The sequence below is a fragment of the Danio rerio genome, chromosome 6 (genome assembly GCF_049306965.1).
Source record: "Danio rerio strain Tuebingen ecotype United States chromosome 6, GRCz12tu, whole genome shotgun sequence".
Taxonomy (NCBI): domain Eukaryota; kingdom Metazoa; phylum Chordata; class Actinopteri; order Cypriniformes; family Danionidae; genus Danio; species Danio rerio.
Window position 1 is genome coordinate 42,970,097 of NC_133181.1, and position 20,487 is coordinate 42,990,583.

The window sequence follows — 20,487 nt, forward strand, 5'->3', positions numbered from 1 at the left end:
CATCTATACCATTTATCTCTATTTTAAAAGTTTAAATATTCAGATGTGTGTTTGACCTTGTTACTATACTTTTATTACATTTGTGGAGAAAGCCACTTCTTCTAGTGAAATAAATCTTATTGTAAATCATTTCTGTTCAATACTTGAAGTCAGAGTTATTAGCCCCATGTGATTGTTTTTTTTTTTCATTTATTTTCCCAAATGTTTAACAGCAAGGATTTTTTTAGTCTTTCCTATAATATTTCTTCTTCTGAAGAAAGTATTATTTGTTTTATTTCAGCTAGAATAAAAGCAGTTTTTAATTTTTAAACAATTTTTAAACAACAATTTTAAGGTCAATATTATTAGCTCTCTTAAAAAATGTTTTTTTATATAGTCAACAGAGTAAACCATCGTCATACAAGGATTTGCCTAATTACCCAAGCTTACCTAATTAACCTAGTTAAGCCTTTAAATGTCACTTTAAGCTGTATAGAAGTGTCTTGAATAATATCTGTAAAAGTATTTTTTACTGTCATCATGGCAAAGATAAAAGAAATCAGTTATTAGCCATCAGTTATTAAAACTATTATGTTTAGAAATGTGCTGAAAAAATCTTTCTGTTAAACAGAAATTGGGAAAAAATATTCAGGAGAGGTAATAATTCTGACTTCAACTGTACACAGAAAAAATACACAATGAAGTTCACTGAAATAGGCTATATTGCAGTGTTTCAAATTAATATATCATAAAGATGAATAATGTAAAATGAATGAATAGTCATTCTCTCATTTCATCTACTAGCTTTCATCACAGTAAAGCCTTGCCCTCACAGGCGTGGCTGAATGAAAACTTTTATAACTAGCTTCAGTTTTTTATAGCGTCTATATCAGCACTAACAGCATCACAGTTTGCTTAACACTCACAGAAATGGCAATGGCAGCAAAACAGGTAAGCATTTCCTGATCATTTGTTGAACTAACATAATACTTACAACTATTAGTAACAGTCACAAATAAAAACAAAAAAAAGTATACAAATGTTGCATTGAATCAACATTGTGCCGATTGATTGCCAGAGCTCTGCTTAGTGCAGTATGACAGACAAGAGCAAACAAGCAACCACCTTTTTCTATGATCAGTGATGTGTTTTAAAAAAGAATGAGACACTCTCCTCAGTTTATCCTTCAGATATTAAAAGTAGATTAGAATGAACTATTGACTGTATAGTAGACAATGAATAACCTCAAAAAATCCAGACAAATCTGAATCTTTCCATGACTTGTGTTGAAAATGCTGTATGGAATACATGAACAAAATATGAAAAAGTCTTTCAAAATATAGAAATCTCAATGAATTAAAAATATCTCTAGCCACAGATACATCGGTAATACTTTACAATAAGGTTCATTAGTTAATGCATTTACTAACATGAACTAATCATGAACAACACATGTACAGCATTTATTAATCATAATTAAACATTTACTAACGCATTATTAACATTTAAGTCCATGCTTGGTAACATTAATGCACCATGAGTTAACATGAACTAACAATGAACAACTGTATTTTCATTAACTAACGTTTATTAACATGAATAAATACTGTAATAAATGTATTGTTCATTGTTTGTTCATGTTAGTAAATGCATTACTTAACATTAACTAATGAACCTTATTGTAAAGTGTGACCAATACATCCTTGTGATAACATTAAAATAGCAGAATAACTTTGTTTTTACAGTGGATATGGCTTATTTGTCATGCAAAATTATTTGAAATGATTTGATTCAGTTCTTTTGAATGGAATGTCCCCAATTCGGGACTGCACGCTTTCATTTAAAATGCTGCACGTTCAGAAAAAGACAGACAAAACGAAGAAGTGCGATTTATTTTATTTTTAGTTAATTATTAACTGATTAAAATCACTTTATTTTGATGGTCCCTTTAACACATTTTGCTGAATTTAAGTAACTACACGCCAACTAATTCTCATTAGCTTATAAGTAGGCTGTTGGGTTGGGGGTAGGGTTATAACAAATTTAAAAAAGCATTACCAAATGTGATGACTGAACAATTAAAAAAAGGTCACACTTTATTATCATTATATTATAAGTAGACTATTAGGTTGGGTTAGTATACATTGACATGTACTTGCAAAGTTTCCTTATAGTCGGGTAAATGTCTGTTGAAGTAGCAGTATCAGCAGATATTAAACTGACAGTCTACTAATACTCAAATGAGAATTAATTGGCTTGTAGTTTCAATGCAACTTTTAGACAACAAAATATGCAATAGGGACCATCAAAATAAAGTCTCACCATTAAAAGTAAAATTTTTCAAGAAAAAACATATAAACTAATGTGAAATAATAATTGAATTATCTTGATGTGTAATAAAAGGAATATAATTGATATTTTCTCTTTATAGTATGTGTTCAGAGTGAGAATAAATGATCGCGAATCTTCTGAGGTCAGCCATGATGGTCACATTAGCAAAGAAGAGTTAAAAAATGCGCTTCAGGATGACACTGTTGCACAAAAATTAATTGAGGACTTCAAAAAATATGGAAGAGACTATGAACTAAAATTGCGTGATTACCTGACTAGGAGCATCCCAAACTATCCAACCCCTGTAGAATTTCACACCTCAGAGGTGAGTCATGCTACTCACATGGATGCACTTGATAGGATTCTAGATTCAGAGGGATTCAAGGCTGATGGTGAGGATCTGAAGTTCTCATGGTGGAGCCTGAAGATTGATGAAGAGTGTATAAAAGCAGCAGAGGAGCGTTATCTGGAGAAGGTGTTCCCAAACAGATCCCAAGAACAAAGAGAAAGACAGGAGGCTTTCCTGAGCAAATTCACTACATCGCCTGCATTCCACATTCACGAATCCCGCTATGGAAACTTCCGATTTGTGTTTTCTCTAAATAAAATGATGGAAGCATACAAGGAGCAGTTTTGTGGAGGCCGAGACCCAGTCCTCAGAGAGTATAAGACAGTGTTTTACAAGCAGGAGATCATGTACGCTGTTCTCGTTCACAGCCCTGATGACGATGAGAAGTTCCAGAATTACTCAACGATTGAAGAAAGCAGGTTCATAGATTACAGGAATAATCAAATTGTCTGGAGAGCACAAGCCATTGGTGATAGCATTCAATTTAACCTGATACTGGATGAAGAGAACAAAACAGCAAATGCTGAACGTGCGTTTGGAGAAAATTATTATGTGTGGGATCATGTTTGTCTGGCATTTCACTTCAGAGATCTTTTAAAGTTCCCTAAAGATGCCCTATTACAGAACTGCATTCCTTGTAAAAAAAAAAAAAGCCGAAATAAAAACTGCAAAGGGAAGATGGTGCTCATATGAGGAAGCTGAAGAAAACTCAATGATTTAAAGCAGTCATAGCACACTATAGAATGATACAACAAAAAAGTCTCGAAGACAAATGTTTTTCATGGTACTTTAGCTTATTATATAAAGGTTTTAACTAAATCAATAAGTCATACAAAATAATTGTTTTGTCAGTTAGATTAAGTTGACATGACTTGAAAAGTTTTTAGTGGTAGCACATCTATTATCACTATAGAACAGTCATGCATGGGCATTCATGTAAAACTGATTTTACATGAATCATTTTTACAATATAATTAATTACTATAATATCATTTATCGCTAAGTTTAATTAAAAGTATTAATTATTAAGAAAAAGGTTTTAATTTATTTGGCATTCTAAATGCCATTCTCATATGAAATATGTTTCATCTATGACTGTAACTATACATGATACAACGTGCAGTGAGTATTGAACATGTCACCATTTTTCTCAGAAAACATGTATATAAAGGTGCCGTTTTCTTTCTTGAATTTTCCCAAGATGTTGGTAACAACCAAAGAAATCCATATATGATATATGAACAAAACTAGTTAGTTTATAAATTAAGTAATGAATAATAAAATGAAATGACGCAGGGAAAAGTATTAAACACATGAAAAAAGGGAGGTGTAGAAAGGCAGTGAAAGCCCACACAGCAGCTGAAATCTCTCAGTAGTTATTCAGCAACCCTCTGCCCTTCCTCACTGTAAATTCATGTTATCTGCTTCAGTCTAACATCTACATTACCAGGATGATGGAGATGAAACCAAAGTGGACATTTCAGCAAGACAATGATCCAAAACACAGCCAAGGAAACTCTTAAATGCTTGCAGAGAAAGAAAATCAAGTTGTACAGTGGCCCAGCCAATCACCTGATCTGAATCCAATACAAAATAAAGATCAGTTTGGACAGACGAGACCCACAGATTAGAACCATTAAGAGTTTTACACTCCACTGAAGTCTGTGAAAAACCAACACAATCTCACGCAATTCATAATTTTTTGATTTAGTGGCAAATTCGTATGATCTAATTCGTACAATTTATTACGATTTGCTCATCCCCCAATGACGGTTGGGTTTAGGGTGAGGTTAGGCGCCACGCCTCCTTTTTAAAATCGTACAATTTTGTACGACTAAACTCGTACGAATTACCCACAAAACTGGCAAAATGTAAAATACGTTTTCTCATGAGATCAGGCTGGAAAAACTCACACCTGAGCAATGCATGTGACTTCATTCTCCATATGAGAGGCGTCTATAAGCTCCAATACAAAAAAGCCTTTAAAATAAAGTATGACATACATTTTAGAAGTTCAGTACTTTCCCCTTGTGTCATTCCATTGTTATTTACACAACTAATTGTTTAGATTTCTTTGTTTTGTTTTGTTTTGTTTTTCCATGTCAACAGCTCCTTTAGAAATATTAATCCCAGGAATCAAATTACATTCAATACTCTTTTTAACCCCGCTGTACATTTTTTTATCATGTAAAAGTTTTTTGAACCATAGATGGTGACTTTGTACGTTTAGGTTTTCTAGCTTGACCTATGATTATGAAAAACACTATGTGATTATTAAACTTTCTCAAATTCAATTGCATCTCTGACTTACACCAGTTGTATACTTATTGTAATGATTACAATATCTGGGCAAACTTTATTGTAACCCTTAAAAAATGTATTATGCCCAGTACTTTAATAGGTAAGTATTCTGTAAATGCACAAGTGTAGATACTGTCAAATAAAATGCAAGTGTTGAGTCATAAAATCTTTAAAAAAAGTAAATAAATAATTAATTCAAATTAGACCAGCCTACGTTAAAAAATAGACAGATACATTTTAGGACTAGTCTGAGCAGACCATCCAGTGTCCACTGCTAGGATAAGATAAAGTCCATAATAAAGTCCATAATGAACATGTTTCTTTTATGACCCAATTATTCAACCATTACCTCCACTGTGACATTTTCTGGCTGTAAATTACAAACTGTCATGGGTTTTATTGCTTTACAGCAATCTTACAGTTCAAAGTTCTAACCCTGAGGCCCCGTTTACATCAACACGTTTTAGAATGATCCACGTCCACACTGGCATTTCACCTAGCATTTCTGAAAAGATCTCTGTCCACACTTTACCACTGAAAGCGCACATCAGGTGACCACACACGCAGTCTGGCATGCGCTGCAGCATATGCAAGCTCCAGGCAGTCAGCGGGTACTTTGAGCACACACCTCCCCAGATGAGAACATCGCACGTCAGACAGTTCATCAAGGATCTTCCGCTGGATTTCATCCAACTATAGTTGTTAAACGTGATATTTAATTCATCTGGGGCCTCATGTACGAAGACTTGTATGGAAATCATACTAAAACATTGCGTACGCACAAAGCTGTAAATATGCGCACGCAGAAAAAAATTCAGATGTATGAAACACTGCGTATGCCGAATCTCACGCATATTCTTTTTGTACATCTGAATGAACGTGAAACAGCGCAACATGCATGAGCGCAAAACCCCTCCCTGCCTCCTCCTCCGTATGAATATGCTAATGACTGTACTTTGGCAAAACCCAACGAAAAAGCAATGGCAAAATCAAGCAAGAAGAGAAACTTTTAACAGAATGTGAATTGAAGGTGCTGCTTTCCGAGGTAGACAGGAGAAAAACTGTGTTATTTGCAAGTTTGTCCTCCGGAATTAACAACAAAAGAAAAAAATAGAGTGGGAGACTTTAGCTGATGCGGTTAACACAGTTAAGTCTGAACATCGCACTGAGTGGATTAAAAAAAGAAATAGTGAGATGTATAGATGCAAAATGTTGCAGTACCCTTAAAAGTCTGAGTGGCGCAGCTCGTGAAACGCATGTCAACATGATTTGACATGATTGAGCATGAACTCGGTATGAATCCAGCGTCTGATGAACTAATTCCCCCCATATTTTATTTGCACATTTATTGAATGGAAATGTTTCTGATTCACATATGCAAATTCATCTTCAGTTGGTGCCTTTACAGCAATGTGCGTGCAGTAGATTGCTCTGATTACATTTGGAAAACAGGCGACCGCTGCAAATTGCGCTTTAATGTTTGGCTGGTCAATTGTATGGTATGGAAACCTTATAACCTGCTAGATGAACCCGTCTCATACAGCTGCCATTGCACGGCTCAAAGACACGTTGTAGAGTGCAATTTAACACAACTGCCTCTAGGAGTCGCCAATGGAAATAAAACAGACACGCACAAAAAATGTGCGTACGCCAGCCATAAAGCTAGCGTGGAGCTGCGCACATTCCCACGTTCAGTTCATCGTTATGATAAGTTAATATATTAATTTATTTAACTGCTTACACTGATTCTGCACATTTGACTGATTGCTTGCCTTTATTTCCTATATTGTATAAACTTATTGTATACGTTATACTTTTCCAATGGCCATTATTGATTAAAACTGATATTCAGCAAAAGCGACAGGGTATGTTTCATATTTTTCGAAGAAAATTAAAGGAGGCAGTGATGTTATAGGCTCTGTTTTGTTATAATTATGCATCCAGTGAAGATGACGGTCATATAAATATATAGCTACACGATGCCTCAACATTTTTACTGTCTGTTAAGGTAATATCAAAATGAAAATAGGCAGATGTTTTAATTTTATTGTTAAGATAGTAAAACAATAGCCAGCATGATGCAAATAACATTATAAACTACACTGTTTTTACCCGACGTGTCCTCTGGAGTTTGTTTTCCATATCAATCTTGCGAAGCTTGAACTTCTGGAAAGGGTGCAAGACTGAACTTTCTGTACTTAATATTGAGAAAAATCCCCAATCAGATGTGTGTAGCAACACTTTTGTTTTCAGATGTCTCCATTTTACCCCATCCACACTGACACAGAGCAGCAGCGTTTTAAAACCAAAACGACCTCTTCAGCATTTCCAAAACACCTCAGATTTCAGGTCTGGAAAACTCTGGAGTAGTGTGGACGGAAGACGTAACTGTAGCAAAACTTATGTGTTTTAAAATGAAAATGTATTAGTGTAAACAAACAGAGCTTGAATTATTGAAATAAAATGTATACATTGGGGTAAATATTAGGTAAATTTTAAATATCAATGCATAGCAATTGTAGTGACTAAATCATAAAATAAACAAATGTACAGATCCCTTTTGTTACTTTATGACGATCTCCTTTTTATTCTAGCAAAAATTTGATAACATCAGGCAAATTCCTATCATCTACAGCCTGTTTGTGTGGCGTTTATTCGGAGTACATGTTCTTGAAAGCTTCCAGATGCTGAGAATAGAGTTGAGCACACTCCTTAGCTGTGTCGAGCTGTTGTTCACACCAGCAAACCATGAAGCTCTTCAGCACATTCACTCTGGAGGCGTGGAAACGTTCAATCTGCCACACATTAGATTAGTCCAATAATAACATTATACCCTCAGTAAATCTACAATGTGTAATCAACATAGGGTGAAAATGGAGAAGTAGACGTCATGTCAAAAGGTCACTTTTTGGCTTCATCACTCACTGTATTTACCTCTTCTTTGGCCACAGATGAAATCAGGCTGAACTCTTTCTCAACAGCTTTCTGAAACGCCTCCATCTACAGTATTAAACACCGGAAGGTGTGATCTCTGAACTTTCCAGTTAAACATGACGTAGACAGTTAATGAATGGAAGATAGAGCGATTGAAACATACCACTTCTCTTTTATGGGGTTTGGCCTTTTCCGTACTCTTCTTGACAGTTTCAAGCTCGATCAGTTTACAGGTTCGTCTGAAGAGCATCTCCTGTAACGTAGAAATTACTGAATGTAGAGGCAAGGAGAGCCTTTTCATTCACATCCTATTTTTATTCCCTCCACTAGATTATTAGACTGAGAAAGGGTTATTATAGATTACTAAAAAGAAAAAATGATTGACACAAAGTATACATGAAATCAAAACATATTGATTTTGTAAGCTTACATTGCAAGCTTTGTGGTCATGAAGTCACCTGTGCATGTCATTAAGAAAAACAATAGTTTGCCTTTGTAATCTTCAATTGAAATCTGATATTGTACTTCCTGATTGTTTTCAGTTAAATTGTCAGATTACGTCTGTCTAAGGTATTGGGTGTGGCTAACATACTTAACCACGCCCCTGCAACTCTCAGTTTTGATGACAAATAGAACTGGTCAGGCGGTGGAATAGTCTGTTAGGTTGTAATAACTCTCCGGAAACCCTTTTCTAGATATTTCTGAAAGAAATGCCTACTTTACTACATCTAGTCAGCTAGCAGTAGAAAAAACAAGCCACGCCCACTGTTTACTCATTTAATATTCCGTTTCTTTAGGAACTGCATCACAATATGAAAAAAAAATGGTCGCAGCTTTCGGTTAATGTGTGCTTTAAATTAAATGTAAAAAAACATTAACTGAAACAAAAGCATAATAAAATTTTTATTAACTAACTAAGCCCATACTTAACTAAAACTTAGATGTTTAAGGTATATATTGAAACCAGTTTTAAAAAAATAACACAATAGAATTAAACTAATCTTTATCAAAGATTAAATGCCATTTCACAAAGTTTTCAATATTAAAATAACACTGGTCTGTGAGTGGCTTGTCAACTTCTTCTAACTCTACATAGTGCTGCCAGGTGAACCAGTTGTGACAAGTGACTGTTTTTATAAGTAATGTGTAACGTTTAATGTGTATTTTTATAGCGCATTTACTGTGTATCGCCATACACCCAAAGCGCTTTACAATCATGAGGGGAGTCTCTTCACACCACCACCAGTGTGCAGCATCCACTTGGTCATTCCGAATTTTTCAAAATCCATTTGTTTAGACATACTAATTAATTGAGTCACTTCCAAAGTCACAATAAGACACAAGGTTTAATAAAGCATTATGCACTGTACCTTCTCATTTATTTATTTATTCAGAGATTGACTGATGAACATCTCAATAAGAAATTCAATGCCTAATGTCAGGAGGTCAAGCTGACTGTATGACATTACTTAAGGCATTACATAGCTGGTAATTCCTGTTCATACTATCTAAAAGGTTACTATAATAAATTAAACAATGCATTAAAAAACAACACCACACATAATTAATCATTTTGAGGGATTTCATGCAACATACTTTCTCTGCCTCTTGGTAGCGAGACTCCAGGTCCAGACCCAAACCAAGTGTGGAGAGGTTGTTGCTGGCAACTTTCTCAAAGTTTCTCTAAAAAACAAAATAGTGAATTTTTATATAAAAATACAGTAAAGTCTAAGAATCCTTAAATCGTATTTAGAGTTTTGCTTAAAATGTCATTACCTTTATAGCCTCGATAATATCCGACAGTTTCAAACAAACCCTAAAAGACACAACAACTAAATTATTCTTAAAAATTCATGTAAACATGCAGGTATACAGGTACTTTCACTATTTCTTAAAAATAAAGATTGTAAAACATCTTTTTGTTTCCACAGTGGATATTTTAGTGTAGTTCTTCAAAGAACCATTATTTCATAGTGTAAAATATTTCTGATGATCTAGAAAACTTTTTGTGCTATGAAAAGGTTCCACAGATGTTAAAGGTTCTCCATGGAACCACAGGTCACAATAAAGAACCTTTATTTTTATGTGTTCTTTACAGAACATTCACATTGATGCAGACGCAAATGTTCTTTTTATTTAGTAAACTCGATCCCACATTATATTAAGTGGCCTTAGCTAATATGTACTTACACTGATATTAATCATTTGTTACAATGTACTTGTCTTAATATGTTTTGAAATTGTACTTATGCTTGATTAAACACATGCATGTAACTACATTTGTAATAACACTGTTGACCATCTCTTACAGCTTAACCCACCCTTAAACCTACTCATACCACGAAACTACCCTTATTCCACCTCAGTAGCATAGGTTCTAGTGTTCTGCAATACACTATCAACACATTAAGTACATTGTATTTTTATTTTGAAGTACATAGTAGTTCATATAAAGTGGGACCATGAATTCTAACTTGGAGAAGGCAACAGCAGCTGCGTCATCCTGATTCACACAAAGATGAAGAGATGTGGAGAAATGACCACAGGCCAAAGCAAGCTCTGGAAAACATACATATAATATTAATATACAGGGAGGGCCTACTGTTTTTCTTAACCATGTGCACTGTACAAGCATGCAAATAAGCTTCATTAAGTGGCTTACTTTGCTCTGTCATCACAACGTCCAGTAATTTCTATTGAAAGATGAAAACCCAGATGAAGTGCCCAGTGATTAAAAAAAGTCCATTAGCTAGATAGAAACTGCAAAACTGCTTAAATAATATACCTCTGTGGCAACCTTTGACGAAGCAGCCAGATTTGTGTTTTTATTTCTCTCGTTCTGAAAGAAGTTGTCAACATCCTGAAAAAAAAAAGTATATTATATAATATATATATATATACATACTGTAGAGAGAGAGAGAGAGGAGAGAGAGAGAGAGAGAGAGAGAGAGAGAGAGAGAGAGAGAGAGAGAGAGAGAGAGAGAGAGAGAGAGAGAGAGAGAGAGATGTATATACTTACAGTTGAAGTCAGAATTATTAGCCCCCCTTTGAATTTTTTTTTTCTTTTTTTTAAATATTTCCCAAATTATATTTAACAGAGCAAGGAAATTTTCACAATATGTCTGATAATATTTTTTCTTCTGGAGAAAGTTTTATTTCGGCTAGAATAAAAGCAGTTTTTTTTTTTTTTTTAACCATTTTAAGGTCAAAATTATTAGCCCCTTTAAAGCTTTATTTTTTTCGATAGTCTACAGGACAAACCATCATTATACAATAACTTGCCTAATTACCCTGACCTGCCTAGTTAACCTAATTAACCTAGTTAAGCCTTTAAATGTCCCTTTCAGCTGTATAGAAGTGTCTATTGAAATATCTAGTAAAATATTATTTACTGTCATCATGGCAAAGATAAAATAAATCAGTTATTAAAAATGAGTTATTAAAATTATTATGTTTAGAAATGTGTTGAAAAAAAATCTTCTCTCCGTTAAACAGAAGTTGAGGGGAAAAAAAAAAGGGGGGCTAATATTTCTGACTTAAACTGTATATATTTTATAAATGACATAAATCACTTTTGTCTATCGGTGATGTTTGAATAGAGGTTTATCAGAACGTATTATGAACAACTGTATAAAGGCTTGCAAACAACAAAAACCTCATGACAGACCTTATGACTTTCTTTCCTCATCTCCTCCACAGCCTGACTGAGGCGATTAAAGATTCCTTTCTTTCCTTTCTGTTTACCAGGAGACTAACCAAAAAAAAAAAACAGACGCAAAAACAAAATGCATTTATCAGCAAAGATTTTGATCACTGAAAAGCATAGTCAAAGCATTTACACTTATTTTCTGTGCTAGAGAATCCAGTTAAAACAATCATATTGTCTGTGTTTTTCGATCAGTTGTTTCGATCAGTTGTTTCAACTTATTTTTATTGTATTGGAGCTGATTTACTGCTGGTCAGAGATGGCTCAAGTATCTGACCAAAGACATGCCTGTACAAAGTACAATTTGCAATGGCTTAAGACAGTAAAAAGATATTCAAAGAAGTTCATTAAGGCTTTTTGTAGGCTACATTACTATATTTAAAACACGTGTTTTCCTGGAAATGTTCTTTATGTTTGTTTACAATCTTTTCTCCTGGCTTTTTGTTTTTTTAAATCTGTAACTGACACCTAAGAACCTGTAGTTCATGTCAACCACCAACAGATTGTCAACACTTGACAGGTCAATAAAATGTCTTACATTTTGAAAGTATATAAAAATTGTAAGTTGTTGTCATAATTTTTTTTTCCTTTCTATTTTTAGTTTAACAGAACATCTGTGAAGCTCTGGTCGGTTGACATTATCTCTTCCACACTGGATGAGTAACAAAGCCTTTTTTGTAATTATTACATGGGGTTTATGCACAAAAAGTCACAAAATACATATAAAAGATACCCCATGACTTCACTTTTGTTTTTAACAAGGTGTAACTATCCCATACTGTCCAATTTTGATACTTTTGCCCATTATAAAAATAATCTTTATTACCTAAATAATGAAAGAGAAACACTAACTTCAAACTCATTTGTATATTTTAAATTCTGGACTACAGAAAAGAAAATATCACCAAATATTACCATATTAATAACATAAATACTCATGTTAGTTATTTTAATGCTAATATTTATACGAAAAAATATTATTTAAATATTTTAAACTTAGGGTGGCACAGTGGCTCAGTCGGTAGCACTGTCATGTTGCCTCACAGCAAGATCATCCCTGGTTTGAGTCCAAGACAGTTGCCATTTCTGTGTGGAGTTCGTGTGTGTGAATGACTGTATGGGTGTTTCTCATTTGGTTTATTCACGGTGGAGACCCCTGACAAATAAGGAATTAAGCCGAAAGAAAATGAATAATTGAATGACATTTTAAACTTCTTTTTATCATATAGAAGATGGTTATCTGGTCATCAGCATGCGGACCATGACTAGAGATGCATTAACCAGACATAAACCAGCAACCATCTTCCAATACAAAGTTGGTTTTAGTTGGATTCACCAGCATGTCTAGCCCTGTACGCTGCATACATTTAGTTATTTAGATGCATATAACACAGTCAGTTTGTGTGTGTGTGTGTTAAACCTCAGAGTTTGTAAGAAAGCTGTCCAGTGCTTTGCACTTGCAGAGAGTAGGATGTGTCGCCGCCTGCTGGAGATAAAACTCCAAAGCCTTACAATAACTCTGCCAATTCTGTCCCAGAGCCAGAAACCCTGAACACAGTAGAAATGTATCAAGTTTGTTAGAAAAAAAAAAGAAAAAAGAAATATTGAAACAAGCTGAGAAAAATTTGTTTACAAATTGTGTTAAACATTCCCTCATCTATGTTCATCAATTGTATCTAAATACATTTACACTGGGAGTGTATGCAGAACTAATACACACCAAGTTGTTTGAGTGCTTTGGCCTGTGTGCTTGACTGCAATGGAAATGCTTTTGAGGGCAAAGGTGGAAACTGTGAATTAAAAAAATAAGATCTTGAATTTCCACTTTTCTTAGATGTTATGCTTTTAAAGGAAACTGTACTTTCCATAACATATAAATCGTGAATTCCCTCACTATAATTCCCTGAAGTCCAGGAACATTTTCTTGTGAGAAAAAACTCTGCTGAAGCCAGTCAAAGTCCTCATATGTTCGGAAAACACACACACCAGCACTGCTGTTCAGCTGAAGACAAAGTAAATAATAGTAAGAAACAATATTTCAAGATTTCTCAAAGCATGTGCTGCATTTGCTAGGCCTCTTACTTTCTGGGACGTGATTGCAAACGTCAGAACGTCTCCATCCTGAGTGACGTCAGTAATTCTGATGCTGTTTGCACTCACACTTAGCACTGTTTCTGCACTCGAATCATCCTAAATCACAGAAACATTTATTTATAATACTCAGTTGTTGTTAGCAAATGCATGAGCTGGAACTTAGAGATAAAATGATAATTTTGTATTTTATAAAATAACAGTATGGTTAGATTAAATACAACAGCATTAATCCACTAAGCAACAAACTGAATAAGCAGTACTGACAGTCAGATAATGTTTATAGTTATGGCATTGTGAAAGAACATTTAACAATCAACAATATAATAATTATAAATTATATTTAAACTTAATGAATAATTAAACAAAGAATGGATTTGCAAGTAAATAAGTTGATTTAACAATTATCATCCGACGTAACTTAAGATATTTCTTTATAACAAACTCACATATTGATTTATATCTTTAGATAACTAGATATGATAAATAATTTAAGACAACTTCATTTTGATTCTCAAGTAACCTAGAATATTATTTTAAATAAATAATGTATTTATTTAGAGCTGTGGTTTTAAGAATGCAAGACCTCTGCTTTCTTTTAAGACTTAAAACTAGATTAATACATATTGTTCAAGTACATTCATTACATGTAAAGCAGATAGCTGTACAGCATATTACTGCATAGTCATGTGATAATCACAACCCGAAATAATTACTTACCATCGTCGTGGCATTCAACAGGATTCAGCTTTTCTATCTTCAAAAAGGGACTAAACCAGAAATCTGAAAAAGTCACAGAAGATCATTTCTCAATATTCCACAAGAACCCTCTTTAATCTCCTCTTTTCACCTCTGTTTTCTCTGTGTTTCCTCTCGCCACTCTCTCTGGATATACAAAATGCTCACACATACATTCTTGCGGAGGCAGGATATCCTTCAGATCAAAGGCCACTCTTCTGCTATTTGGCTGTAGGTGAAATTCTGTCCAATGTGTTTAGTTTTAGGTGTCCTCTTTCCACTGACATGAGAAAGCCACTCACACATTACCTGTGAACTAAGTAACTTGTAAAGCACTCTCATTAAAAGCTACTCAGTAACTAAACAGCTACACTGCAGTCAGGTGCCACTCATAAACTTTGCTCAGCGCTCTTATAATGCAAAAAACACATTTAATCTGCTCGGATTTCAAGTATATTAAGAACATACAGTGACTAATAGAACAAAACAATCACTAGAACAGGAATGCTGAGAACATTAGCTTTCGGTTATTGATCAAGCATAATCAACCTGGTAAAAAAAACATTTCATAAATAATAGTTAAAAAGTGTTGACTTCGGGACAACTGACAGATATTGATTAAAAAAAATAATCAAACCAAAACTCTGCTCAAACTTTATTCTATTGTAGCATTTAAGTTACATGTTTATACAGTTCAATAGTCCCTTTTGAAAATAACACATCCAATCAGAAGCAGTTTCTTTAGTTACCACATGATTTTTTGGCTTGCACTTGTTCATGTGGAGTGTTTGTAGTAGGACAGCAGGTCATCCAGACTCTGTGTTTGAGCAGTCTGTGTTTGAGAAGGTTGTGTATATGTGGGCATCTCAGAAGCATATATAGGGTTAGATGTGTTATCTTCTGTGTGTCTTTCTGCTGCGTTTTGGGATTCAGGCCACTTGAAGCCATGTTTTCCTTTGCTCTGCCCTGCTCTGCTGTGATTTGCCCTTCTGTCCTCTGCAAAATAAGCAGAGGGAGGAGCAAACTCTGAGTCTCGCTCCTCTCGACGCCGACTGGTCCACTGACCCCAGGAGAACTCTGGAAAAGGAGAGAACCATTTAAGCTGTGCTTCTTTACCAATGCAAATGTAAAAACGTGAAATAAATGAGGGTGAAAAGAAGAAATATGGTGTGTATTAATGTGTACCTTTGCCTCTGTCCCATTCTCTTACATGAGGAACACCAGGTTTGGTGTCTTTTCTCTCCTGAATTTCCACCTCCACTTTCGGCACTTTTGCAGGTGCTGGAGGTCCAACCAAATCTTCATCTTTGTCATCTTCATCAATCTCAGCAACATCAGCAGCAGGAGCTACAAGAGAACATAAGAAATAATTCATACAGTTGCTATTCATACAAACTATTCATACAGTTGCGTCAGAATTATTGGCTTTCCTGATTTATAAGCCCCTCTGTATATTTTTCCCCAATTTCTGTTTAACGGAAATATTTTTTCCCAACACACTTTAAAACAATAGTTTTAGCGGATTTCTTCTATTTGTGACAAAGACAGTACAAAACATTATACTAGATATTTTTCAAAATACTAGTTTTCAGCTTAAAGTGACATTTAAAGGTGTAATTAGGTTAATTAGGCAAGTCACTGTATAATGATGCGTGCTCTGTAGCCAAAATAAAACAAATAAGACTTTCTCCAAAAGAAGAAATAAACATCATTTGGGAAATATTTAAAAAATAAAATTCACAGGAGGGCTAATAATATTTACTTCAAATATATATATATATATATATATATATATATATATATATATATATATATATATATACACTTTAGAACACAAAAACACACATGTAACATTCTTTAAAGCATATTAAGACCTATAAATGTCATAACTGTTTTTCAGCAACGCACCAACTTGTTCATCCCCTGGCTCCATCTTGCCATTCTTCATCCTTCTCATTCTCACTTTAGCAAGCCGGGCCTCAAGCAGAGCTTTCCGCTTCTCTTTCAGCTGCTCTCGTTTGCTGCGCTGCTCTGTGGTCTGCAGAGGGAAAAAGAAAATGGCAAAAATATTTATTTACACTTCAACCGAATATTTTTTTAATTTGGTGAGCTCACTTCTTTATAGTGTACATTTGCAAGAAATGAAAAGCACAAATATTCATTAAATTATTTAATCTAACTATTTTAAAATAGCAGGTTTTTTCAAAACTTATGTTTTTTTTTGGTTCTTAATAACAAATATGCTTTGTTATAATAAATGAAAATATACCTGTCAAAATATGCAATGAACTAAATATTCATCAAATAATTGTAAGCCAACCAGTAACTTGTTTATTTATTATTTATTGTTCAGATTAGATATACACAAGCTTGATATAGGATGCTTACTGAACACTGAATATGAAGTGTATCTCTAGAAATAATAATTTAAACAATGTAAAACTTTCCACAATTTTTTCATCTTATAAATAATGTTATCCCTCTTAATACTTGTACCAATTAAAATAATTGTTTTTAACTTCTATATAGACGAAAGATTATAAAAATAATTGACATTTTATGGGCAATAATATAATATAATTACTAGCTTATCAGAATCAGACAGAATTTTTAATACAGTGCATCTCTAGTCACAATACACTTTGAATATAAAATATACAAGTGATACTGCCCACATTTCAGCCAAAACAAAATGTTTAAGAGCATAATGCTGTCTAACTTGTTTAGCACTTGTTTTGATGCCCTATATTGGCATTCGAGTAGGAAAACTCCCATATTTGACACTTCAGTTTTGTTGTTCTGACCTGGTCTCTCAGCATGTCCAAAGTTTCTCTCTGTTTTCTGCGTTGGTCTTCATCATGAGCAAAAGCAAAATACCCAACTCCCAGCTCTCTGGCCTCTGAAACAGACACAGAAACATCCACATCAGACACTGTGCAGATTTACTTCAAGCTCTGAGATAATTCAACACATACAGCATGGGTTTTCAGTGTTTCTTCACCTTGGTCTCTAATATTTTCATAGTGAATAGGTCCGACAGGCCTCTTCATCTGCTCCTCTTCCTCTCTCTCCCACTCCTCTCTCTGCATTTCTCTCCTCATGTCTTCAGATAACAGGTGTCTGTCAGCGCCAGTCACCCTGTACCACACAATAATGTAAATTAAGCACAATGTTAAGTTACACACACAAAAAATAAAAAAATTTAAATTAAAAATGCAGAAAAAAAGACAAAAGGCACCTCTTATTGTGAAGATCTTCATCCATTTTCTGAAAATCTGGTAGGTCTTTCCTCAGACATCTTCGAGAACGTCCTAACGCATCAACATAGTCCACCCTGCAATTGAGAGAGCACAGAAAATCCACAGTTCAGAGTCCAAAAAATATTTTAAATCTCATAAGACGTTGTACCGTAATACACATCGTACCATTCCTCATTTGTGTTCTGTGGAGGTGGAACAGGGACTTTTACATCAGAGTCCTCTCCATCTCGATCTGCAGTGCGTGTCTGTGGCTCATTCCTTTGGTTAATGATCTTCTGGGTGAAGTCCACCAGAAAAAGACTTTCTGTCTCCTCATCTGAAGACAAAAAAAAAAATGTATAATTAGATATTTTTTATGCTAGAAAATACACAAAGTCCTTTGGAAAGTGGTTAAAGTGAAACATGTATTTGGGGATTCAAGCCAGCATAATACCTGGGAAATCTCCTTTCGTCATTTGTTCATAAAGACGTGCCTTTTCCTCCAGTTTTTGCCTGCAGAACACAGACACGCATCAGCAGAGCATTAATATGATAGTATTTTTTACATAAAATTATATTTTATGTACAAATATTTAATTAATATATATTATTTTCAGCACTTATTACATGATTTTATAGCACATTATAGAGTCATTACAACATGTCAGCACTGAAATTAATAGAGTGTGTGGACTCAAATCAACATTATATCATAAGTATTTGGATGCACGTTCACGAGTTGTTTTCTTTTTAAAATAATATATGCTGCACATATTTCACAAGATTTGGGACTTCTTCTTTCGTTTTTTTTTAGATGAGAATGGACTGACCGTTGAGTAACACCAAACAATGGGATCATACTGTGTAAGTTTCAACGATATTTGACCGTGTTAATACGTGCATTGTGTTTGTTATGACTTATTTTAATATATATATTTTGTTTCATTGGAATGTATGTGATGAACTGTCATTGTCTTAACGTAATTAATAAAATTTCCCCTTTTTATTTTTATTTAATTTATTTTATTATTATTTTATAACTATTATTATTTATTTATTTTCGCATGTGTATGTATTTGTATTGCTCTGTTGAGATAGGGTGGGTGTTCTTTGGTTGGTCTTTTATTTGGTTTTTAATACAGTAAATATGCATAACATTTTTTTTTAAAACAATACAATTATTTTTAAAAAAAAGCAGTACTTTAATGCTTTTATATTAACACTTTATAATACTTTTTTTAGCATTTGTTAGATTTATTTAGATTAACTAAGAGTAACATTTAAATTAGTTCACAATGTACAAACTAAAGTTAAATACTCTTAAAAGCAAAAGTTTAACCATTTAAACTTTAATATATATTAGCTAGAGCTTAACTAGGATAAATGGTTTGGAAATGTTGTATTAGTTCAACATTAGTTAATTAATGCTTTTTGGTTTTAAAATATGTGACTATTGTTTGCTACAAATACAATGTTACAAAACAGCAATGCCTATACCTGAAATCCATTGCATTAACTACCAACCAAAGTGTCACCTGCAAACTTTCTTTTGCTGATCTTTTTTTTTTCATTAATTGGTTTGGTATTTTGTTTTGCATTCTTGTATGTTGACACTCATTCAATTTAATGTGACTTGTCTATAATATGACACTTTTACGGTCCCTGAGTGTCCAGTGAACAAAGCAAATGAAAATTAAATAGCGAAGAAGGAACAGAAACAGAATAAAGAAAGAAAAAATTGCCAGAGGTAGTTTCACCTAGATTTATCTAGTGTGTTTTCTTCTTCAGCCGTTTGCTGAACGTCTTTCTGAGCTCGAGCATTGACTCCTTCATTCTGTTTACTCCAGATATTAGGCTTCTGTAAGCAGAATCAGAAGTACTTGTTTATATAATGTTCCAATAAATTGAGGTAAAGTTGGTTTTATATTCGCACATTAGGACTTTCTCCTTAATATTATATTTTCAAAAAAGTATTCTTTGCAAATTCTAAATAGGGAAATCATATTAGCAGCCAATGACTATCAAAGTACATTGTTTACAATCAGTTAACGTTAAACAGTGTTAATGTTGTTTTGAAGTCATGCTTGCTACTTCTGACCGAATATTCAAAGTTGCATGGTAAACAACATAGGGGACCGTGTCACGAGTTGTCACTGAACGAATTCGTCAATATAAAACCAACTTTATCACCAACAATCACATTTAGATGTCACGAAGTGTTCTCGTCTTACTTTTATCTTGGTCTTGGACTTCTGTGCACCTCCTCCAGCATCTTGGCCAAGTCTGTCGTGCTTAAATTGCTCTTGTTTCCGATATAATTCCGCTTTCAAATCAACCAGCTGAAATGAAAATCAAATGTAGACATTAGACGAGATGTTTAATTGATTCGAAAACTGCCACCAAATGTAATCCTGCCAGCTAAGCTAACGTTAACTAAAAAACAAAAACAGCTCAAATACTCCCCTCGAGATCTGTTTAAAAAGAGTATTTTACCATAGAGATAAAAAAAAGACTGACCGAAGACGCTGTTACACTGTATGGCTGCTTCTTTTTATCCATTTAACATTTAATGCAGTCTAAACCGCTGACAAAGTGAGAGGAAAACAGCATCTCAGAACAATCCAGACGAGGAGAAATCTGGTCTGCCATCTGCTGTCCCGGAAGCCTTACTACAACAACATTTTAAATGGAACACACGAAACACTTTTGCTTAACAAGTTAAAAAAAATCACGTGTTATATACGCAATACAATTCCGATTGTAATCTTTTTATGAACCATTTTTCTTGTATGGTCTTTTTAAATAAATAAATTGTATGC

General features: G+C 34.0%; 4 protein-coding genes across 7 annotated transcripts in view; 1 reads left to right on the top strand and 3 right to left on the bottom strand.

The window, feature by feature from the left end:
- pfkfb4b (6-phosphofructo-2-kinase/fructose-2,6-biphosphatase 4b) overlaps positions 1-20,487 on the bottom strand; it is a 516,544-nt gene that overhangs the window by 425,017 nt on the left and 71,040 nt on the right. The window lies entirely within an intron of this gene.
- Positions 197-7,063, top strand: LOC141386324 (uncharacterized). 2 transcript variants are annotated; one of them, XM_073954396.1, is made up of 2 exons: positions 197-1,361; positions 1,679-7,063. In XM_073954396.1, the coding sequence occupies exon 2, from the start codon at positions 2,654-2,656 to the stop codon at positions 3,350-3,352; it is 699 nt and encodes a 232-aa protein (XP_073810497.1). In that variant the 5' UTR covers positions 197-1,361; positions 1,679-2,653; the 3' UTR covers positions 3,353-7,063. The 2 variants fall into 2 exon arrangements, with proteins under 2 accessions (XP_073810497.1, XP_073810496.1); XM_073954395.1 differs by having other exon boundaries at positions 823-930; positions 2,411-7,063.
- si:dkey-28n18.9 lies at positions 7,519-15,415 on the bottom strand. 2 transcript variants are annotated; one of them, XM_021477234.3, is made up of 15 exons: positions 14,604-15,415; positions 14,412-14,474; positions 13,683-13,790; positions 13,495-13,602; positions 13,321-13,390; positions 13,021-13,148; positions 11,562-11,645; positions 10,680-10,754; positions 10,557-10,587; positions 10,369-10,453; positions 9,671-9,710; positions 9,491-9,577; positions 8,058-8,147; positions 7,895-7,960; positions 7,519-7,755 (listed from the first exon to the last, which is right to left on the bottom strand). In XM_021477234.3, exons 2-15 carry the CDS (start codon positions 14,412-14,414, stop codon positions 7,612-7,614), a joined length of 1,119 nt encoding a protein of 372 aa, XP_021332909.1. In that variant the 5' UTR covers positions 14,415-14,474; positions 14,604-15,415; the 3' UTR covers positions 7,519-7,611. The 2 variants fall into 2 exon arrangements, with proteins under 2 accessions (XP_021332909.1, XP_021332910.1); XM_021477235.2 differs by lacking the exon at positions 14,604-15,415 and adding an exon at positions 14,542-14,595.
- ccdc174 (coiled-coil domain containing 174) lies at positions 15,072-20,327 on the bottom strand. 2 transcript variants are annotated; one of them, XM_021476864.3, is made up of 11 exons: positions 20,162-20,325; positions 19,900-20,007; positions 19,426-19,526; positions 18,123-18,181; positions 17,855-18,005; positions 17,668-17,763; positions 17,431-17,567; positions 17,234-17,328; positions 16,338-16,467; positions 15,615-15,776; positions 15,072-15,506 (listed from the first exon to the last, which is right to left on the bottom strand). In XM_021476864.3, the coding sequence occupies exons 1-11, from the start codon at positions 20,225-20,227 to the stop codon at positions 15,205-15,207; spliced, it is 1,407 nt and encodes a 468-aa protein (XP_021332539.1). In that variant the 5' UTR covers positions 20,228-20,325; the 3' UTR covers positions 15,072-15,204.

Excerpts from the sequence above, each read along its gene's own strand:
- LOC141386324 (XM_073954395.1), top strand. The coding sequence starts at position 910 with ATGGCAATGGCAGCAAAACAG. Across the intron at positions 931-2,410 it reads TGGCAATGGCAGCAAAACAG|TATGTGTTCAGAGTGAGAAT; the intron begins GTAAGCATTTCC and ends TTCTCTTTATAG.
- si:dkey-28n18.9 (XM_021477234.3), bottom strand. Across the intron at positions 10,588-10,679 it reads CGTCAAAGGTTGCCACAGAG|AAATTACTGGACGTTGTGAT; the intron begins GTATATTATTTA and ends ATCTTTCAATAG. Across the intron at positions 8,148-9,490 it reads GCTACCAAGAGGCAGAGAAA|GAGATGCTCTTCAGACGAAC; the intron begins GTATGTTGCATG and ends TCTACGTTACAG.
- ccdc174 (XM_021476864.3), bottom strand. The coding sequence starts at position 20,227 with ATGGATAAAAAGAAGCAGCCATACAGTGTAACAGCGTCTTCGGTCAGT. Across the intron at positions 18,182-19,425 it reads AACACACTAGATAAATCTAG|GCAAAAACTGGAGGAAAAGG; the intron begins GTGAAACTACCT and ends TGTGTTCTGCAG. Across the intron at positions 18,006-18,122 it reads GACGAAAGGAGATTTCCCAG|ATGAGGAGACAGAAAGTCTT; the intron begins GTATTATGCTGG and ends TTTTGTCTTCAG.